The sequence below is a fragment of the Vicia villosa genome, linkage group LG1 (genome assembly GCF_029867415.1).
Source record: "Vicia villosa cultivar HV-30 ecotype Madison, WI linkage group LG1, Vvil1.0, whole genome shotgun sequence".
NCBI lineage: Eukaryota > Viridiplantae > Streptophyta > Magnoliopsida > Fabales > Fabaceae > Vicia > Vicia villosa.
This window is the reverse complement of record NC_081180.1, coordinates 146,397,485-146,404,896: the sequence shown is the minus strand read 5'-3', so window position 1 is coordinate 146,404,896 and position 7,412 is coordinate 146,397,485. Positions and strand designations below refer to the sequence as shown.

Here is a 7,412-nt window from a genome sequence, read left to right as displayed (position 1 = left end):
AGTTGGAGGAGGTAGTTTATATGGATTCGTCTCCAAGTTTTACTATTCCTGGCAATTATTGACTTGCTAGTATGCTTGCTGGTCATCCTATTGATACTCCAATGGATCCCAACGTCAAGCTTCATCTAGGCTAGAGGGAGTCATTATAAGACCCGGGAAGATATCAACAACTTGTGGGTAGACTCAATTATCTTACAATATCCAGACCAAATATTACATTTGTAGTGAACATTGTGGGCCAATTTATGAACTCCTCGTGATAGTCAATTAAATGCAGTCATTTGAGTTCTTGGATATATAAAGAATGCACCAGGAAGAAGACTACTATATGAAGATAAGGATGATGCTAAAATCACTTGTTATTCAGAAGTCGGCTGGGCCGAATCACCGTCAGATAGTAGATCCACTTCTGGATATTGTGTTCTTATTGTAGTTAGATACTATGTAGTTATAACAAGAAAAGAAAGGAAAAAAATTATTTGTTCTCCCATAGATGTATCTACGGAAGTACCTTAGTTTCAAAAAATTGGGTTTCTTGGTGCATCTACAAAATGACCCAACGTTCCATTCTTCCACGGATGCCTCTACCGAAGGTTCTGAAACCTCAATAACGCAACAATGACGTCCGGTCACTGTTGCATAGGGTTAAAAAATTTTGTGCAATTTTCGTATTTCTATTTTTTTTTTTGTAAAATTAGTCTTTATTTTTGTCCTTTTTCAACAAAATCGTGATTTTAAATATAAAAAATTAAAATAAAAAAGAAAAAAAATAAACAAAATAGAGGATCAAAGTATTTTTTTTAAAAGTGGATTGTATATTATGATTTTTGTTAGAAAGTTGGTTAGTCTAGCTATTTGAATGAGAAGGTTGGGTACAAAGGAAAAAAATTCCCATTAATATCTAATGAGAATTATTTCGGTTAGCTGTAATTAATGTAAGATTATTTTACAGTTGAAAGAGAAACATTAATTAAGTACCAAAATAAATTGACAAGGCACAAATGCAGAGTAACCCATATTCTTACATATTCTAGCAAGTCCCAATTTGATAACTACCGTTAGAAAAATCTAGAACATTTCCAACCGTACACGTGTCAAAAGCACCATAACCCACACCACCGCGTTTACAAGCGAACCTACTCGTTAAGGCATGATCTCGCGAAAACGCGAAGTTTCTTCTACAGTAATCACTCTTAACAAATTTAACAAACCTTAATCAATAAGTAATTATTTGTTTATTGTTAATCAATCAGTTAACCTCTCTAGCCTAATAGCAGTTTATTCTATTTAATAACCCCCGCAAAACAAAAACAAAGATCGAAAATCGTTAACTACTTTCTCTCACTTTCTCAGTTCAAGAAACTTCACCGGAAAAAGAAACACTGCAAGATGTGGAATCAACCGTACGGAAAATCCGATGTGGAAAGCGGCGCACGGCCGCTGTACCCGATGATGCTTGAAAGCCCCGAACTACGGTGGTCTTTCATCCGGAAAGTCTACGTCATCATCGCCATCCAATTACTCGCCACCATCGCTGTCGGCGCCGTCGTCGTCACCGTTCGTCCCATTTCGACGTTCTTCGCCACCACCAACACCGGTCTCGCTCTTTACATCGTTCTTATTTTTGTCCCTTTGATCAGTGAGTTTTCTGTCCCTGAATTTGGTTTGGATTGTAGAATCTAGAAACTTCTGTGTTGAGTTTTTTTGTCTGATTGCTGATGATTTTTGCTTTTGGATTTCAGCGTTGTGTCCGCTTTACTCGTATTATCAGAAGCATCCGGTTAATTACTTTCTGTTGGGGATTTTCACTCTTTCGCTTTCGTTTGTTGTTGGATTGAGTTGCGCTTTCACTAGCGGTAAGATTCTGTTCATTTCATTTCTGTTTCTTTCTTTCTTGATGTTCATTGTTTTGATTGTTATTCAGATTGAGATGATTGTTTTTTTCCTTATTGTGTATTGTTTTGGTTGAATCTGTAATAATTTTAGGTTATGTTGTTTGGTTGATTGAACTTGGAATTTTTGGACTGGGTGGTTGAAATTTAGGGTTATACTTGTTATTCTAATTGGGGGTAATGAACAAAGGAGAAATATTTATTTAGGAATTACAATTTTTCTAAGTAGAATTAGGGATTTAGGGATATATTGTAGGTTGTGAGTGTTCAAATACCATTGCTTGTGTCATGGGTTGAAGTGAGTACTTCCAAGACAAGATTCATTGAATAAGAATGGTGTTTACAAGATTTGAATTTTGTGATCTGGCATTGTTTGTATAGCTATCAATTGTGCAATTGAAAGAAAACAAAATGGGAAAAAATTAATTTGTAATTTGGGGTTTGGAGAGATCTCAAACAATTAGGGATAGAAGAAGAATTAATGATTTGGGATTTGGATAGAAGCATGAAGCATGATATTGAATAGACATTATGGCGAAAGTTGATCCATGTGACTGACCCATGACCTACTTAGTGGGATAAAACTTCTTCTTGTTGGGGTTTAGAGTTTCCTGACTTACTATTTTGGTTTGTGCAATTTGGTATGCTCAAGTTGCATTTAATCATTGAGAATTGCCAAGTTTTAAGTGTGATGCCGAGCTTCTCCTAATGAGATTTGGTATTTATTATATACAGGAAAAGTTGTTCTGGAAGCGGCTATATTGACTGCTGTGGTGGTGATAGCTCTGACTCTTTACACATTTTGGGCTGCAAGTAGAGGCTATGATTTCAACTTCCTTGGCCCTTTCTTATTTGGTGCTGTTATGGTTCTTATGGTCTTTGGTCTGATTCAGGTATTATAATTTCCAAAGACTGTGTCTTCATAGGTATTGTTGCATTGTTTAATGGTTTTGGTTGAATTCTCATTGTGTCCCTTCCTGCAGGTTTTCTTTCCATTGGGGAAAATATCTACTATGATCTATGGTTGCTTGGGAGCAATTATATTTTGTGGCTACATCCTTTATGATACAGACAACTTGATCAAGAGATACTCCTACGACGAATTTATTTGGGCTTCTGTTTCTTTGTATTTGGACATCATCAACCTTTTCCTGTCTCTGCTCACTATTTTCAGAGCAGCTGAATAGTTGAAATCCTTGTTTTTCTCAGTACATACTACTTGTTTACTTTAAGGTAGTGGGTGGTTTTTGAAATTGAATTCTTATCTGCTAATAAATCTCTATGGCCTCCCAGCTGCCCTTGTTCTTTGTACTGGATAATTGTTGTTAAGGCTGTTAATACATACTAGTAGTTAATTACGATTTCATTTTGAATTGTAAATACTTCTCTTACAATGTTCTCTTGATTCATACGTTCTTTATTATATTAAGATCCTTAGTTCATGTTGATGTATGGATATTTTTTTATAAGATTCAAACATGTGGACTTCAACAAAAATGTTATAAGAGGCATTCTTCTAAAATACTATTGCATACATATAATTTTACATTCTCTTTGTAACAGTCTTACATGGACATTTATAGGTTTGAGTAAAAATCTTATAATTTTTACGAAAATGTTTCTTCATAAACACGAAGAGGTTTATGTGTTTGCTCTAAGTCCACATCTTTGATAGTTACAGAATTATTCTATTTATTTGTTACTCTATTTTCCATCGTATAATAATTCGTATCCAACTCCTTTTAGTATCATGAATGTCGATGAGTCGTGGAGAAATCCTAATAGGTTAGCAAACTTATGTCAAATTTGTATACTTGCACCTGTTATTATGAGCTTAGAGTTATCTGAACAAAGGGGCAAGATTTCTGAGTTGCCTATACGTGAGGTTAAGTAAGTATTTTATTTGGCTTGATTTTTGTATTTCTCTTTAAATACGGAGACAACTCAGTGACTCTTTCCTTGAGTTGGCGGCTCCTCCCGAAATTTATTACGAAGAAAAGGATCGATTTACATTGTGAAAGCTTTTTTATAATAATTTTGCTTGATAATAACAAAATAATATATATGTTTTATTTGTGATAATAAAGGGAGAGTTTGTCACCAGGGTGAGTCGGGTCTTTTCAAGTTTAAGTCTGATTTGTTCAACAATTTAAATTTTAAATTTGATCTGTAATTTATTATATGTTTATTTTTTAATTTGGGTTTGATCTCCGAATGTCTATTTGTTTATTTAACTTAGGATTTAGGGTTTATTTATTATATGTATAAATAAGCAATTTTATTAATATTTAAATAGACTAATAAATTAAAATATCAATAAGATTATATATATATATATATATATATATTTTGACTTATTCAAATTTATCTAACCACATCAATTTTGTGATATTATTTATTCAAGTGAATTTACATAAAAAATTTATGACATTGTTTATAATATTTTTTTAGATCTTTAAGATAATTAATTTTATTTTTTATTTTAATTTAAATTATAAAATACAATAAAATAAATGTATTTATATTTATTTAAATAGATATTTATTTAAATAGATCGATCTGTTAAAGATTCTTTTAAAAAAAATTTATGGCATGTGGTCTAACCTTTTTATTTAAATAGATTTCTAAAAAAATTAAATGTTTTTTTTTTCTATTTTAAAAAAACGCATGATCTGACTTGGGCATGTATAAGTTAGGTCGTAAGTTCTGTTAGTTGGTCTGATTTATTATCACCCGTATTTAACCATTGAAGTTGAAATATTACTAAATGAAATCTTGAGCTAGGTCTTAGGAAGAAAACGATTTTCTCTTATTTTCTCAACGAGTAAGTATTAATAGGAGAAGATCGATTCTTCCTCTATTATAGGGGGAGGGGCTTTCCTCTATTATCGTTGAGGTTTAAACCGATACCTCATTAGCCATGTGTGACAAAATAGATGGATCAGGTTTAGGTCGGGTGGCCCAAGACCCATTAGGGTAAAAAAAAAGATGGATCATGAGTATAGGTTATGCTTCGAACAATGTTATTCTCGCCTTTTCATCTATGTTTTGATGTTTTTGTAAAATTTTCAAATTGATTTATTACTTTTGATTAGTTTGGTTTTAATTTAATCATTTGTTGTAGATTGTGCATTATGTCACTCCTTTCATTCTATAAGAGAGATTTGATTCATTTTAATGAGTTTTTATCATAAATAATTTATTCAAAAGTTATTGAAGATATGCATGCCTTGATTCTTAAGTTAGAAAACTTAAAATTAGGTGATTTTGATGTTTGATTCAAATCAAGTATATAACATTATAATTTATTCGAATAAAAAGTTTAATTAAAAATCAAGATTTTGCCTATGTTTTTTATTTTGAATCAAGGTATCATTTGACTTGAATCACAAGACATCGTGAGTGGAATCATGATCATCTTTGACTCAAATTATGATCAAATAAATTTTTTAAAATTAATTATGATAAAAATCAAATAATTGTTATACTCGAATCACAGGTGATCTTACCGAGCATATCAGATCGCCAGCAACAAAGAAGGCTTGACGTCCGGAACGGTAGAAAAGGAAAAAAGGGTTGTACCTGCAAGGCACTCCGATGCCAAAGTAAGTATATGTTCCACAAGGTACAACAAAGTGAGAGAATTTTGGGGTAAGAAAAGATTACCTTGCCCTCTGTGATGAGAGGGCTATTTATAGGGGGTATCCCTAGGCGAAATTGGCTCTCCTTTCCAAGGCGCGGATTTAGGTAACGCGTGAGCCATCCGTTTGCCGAGCACGAGGTGGCCTCGTGGTCGGCTGTCTTTGGTGTAACACCCGTATATTTTAATTTTTAAATTAAATGGAAATTTAATTAATAATTAGAATTATTGGTGATTTGTAGAATTTAATTGGAAAAGGATGGTTATGGTGTTGGGCCAGGTGTGATGTTAAGGAATGAGGGGGTGTTATGTTAGTAAAGGCCCTATTCTAATTAAAAGGTTATTTTATAAAATAATAAGGAATTGAGAATAAGAGAAAGGAATGTGAAAAGAGTTTGGAAAACGAAGAACGTGAAAGAGGAGCAATGGAGGGAGAGACCAATCAAAAACTCTTGGCTAAGGTAAGGGGGGACTCTTCCGGTTAATTTCTATTATGTGGTTATGGGTAATAGGATGGATTAACGTATGATTCGATTCGATTGGGCATATTGGGATTTGATATTGTTAGGTATGTTATGATTTGGGATAACTGATGAATTTGTATAGATTGTTGGTTAATGATGTGTTGTTTTGATGTATAATGATGTGTGATGAGAAATTCGATGATTTTATGCCTGTCTGCTATGTCTGGAATCGTTTTTGGGTGAAAAGGATGTGAAATCGCAGAGTCTAACGCAGACCCATAATTCTGCAAAATCGCCAGGTCGCGCCGCGAACCTCTGTTTGCGCCGCGAACCGTTGGGCAGAAAACCAGGAAGTTGTGATACGCTCAGGTCGCGCCGCGTCCATGTGTTGGCGCCGCGAAGGCGTACTTGTTTTCTCGCATCGCGCCGTGTGAATAGGTTGGCGCCGCGAACGTGTTTGTGTGCTTCAGGTCGCGCCGCGAACGTTGGTTGCGCCGCGTGCTGTAGCGTTAGTTATTTCTTGGGAAAGTTAAATGATGTGTAACTTTCGAACCGTAGGTCTGTTTTTAGTGTCGTTTCGAGTACGATGAATCTTATGAGATAGCCTACGTGTTTAAACGATGGAATGAGGTGTGAATCCAATTATTTTTAAATATGATTTTATTTCTTGGTGAATGATGTATTGTACATATATGTGATGAGATGTGTTAAATACATGCTATATTGAAATATTAATCATGTGACGATTTGTGTAATTGGATGATGTATTGTTGACATATATGATGAAATGTGACAATATAAGATGTTGTTTTGAAAACATTACGATGTGATGATTGTTGAGAATTATATGATGATGATTGACGATTTGTGAATATTAATATGCTGTTAATATTAATATGTTGATTGTGGTGAATGTATGTGAATGATTGAATGATGCTTGGACATGTGCATACTTGTTTGTGATGATATTGGTGAGATGAAATGAGACGATGTTAAGCATCGGATCGGTAATGATATAAGTATGTGATATGTGTGCATTCATTCATAAATCATTTACATTGGATCCCGTTGATGAGTGGATCGTTGGTGGCTAATTCCCATTGTGCGGAGATTAGTAAGCAGTCATCGTGTGCCCATGGGGGTGTGAGCGATGAGGTTAGTCGTGTGCCCATGTGGGGTGTAAGCGACTTGAAAGGCAGTATCGCAGAGAGAAGTCCTGTGGATGTGATTCACGAATTTTGGTACCACATGCATAGTGTCAGTTGTGTCATATGCATTTTGTCATAACATGATTGTATGGATTTCTGTGTTGTGTTGTAATCTATTATTGTGTGAATTGATGAATAATAGATGTGAATCTGAATATATGACGAATTGGGTGAATGATATATTATGATGTTTTGTTGCTTATGAATG

At 34.1% G+C, this 7,412-nt stretch overlaps 1 protein-coding gene across 1 annotated transcript; it reads left to right on the top strand.

Annotated features, from left to right (window-relative positions):
• Positions 1–1,257: 1,257 nt before the first annotated feature.
• On the top strand, positions 1,258–3,258 carry LOC131644433 (protein LIFEGUARD 4-like). The gene is made up of 4 exons (XM_058914930.1): positions 1,258–1,639; positions 1,743–1,856; positions 2,628–2,785; positions 2,876–3,258. The coding sequence occupies exons 1-4, from the start codon at positions 1,390–1,392 to the stop codon at positions 3,077–3,079; spliced, it is 726 nt and encodes a 241-aa protein (XP_058770913.1). The 5' UTR covers positions 1,258–1,389; the 3' UTR covers positions 3,080–3,258.
• The last annotated feature ends 4,154 nt before the right edge of the window (positions 3,259–7,412 follow it).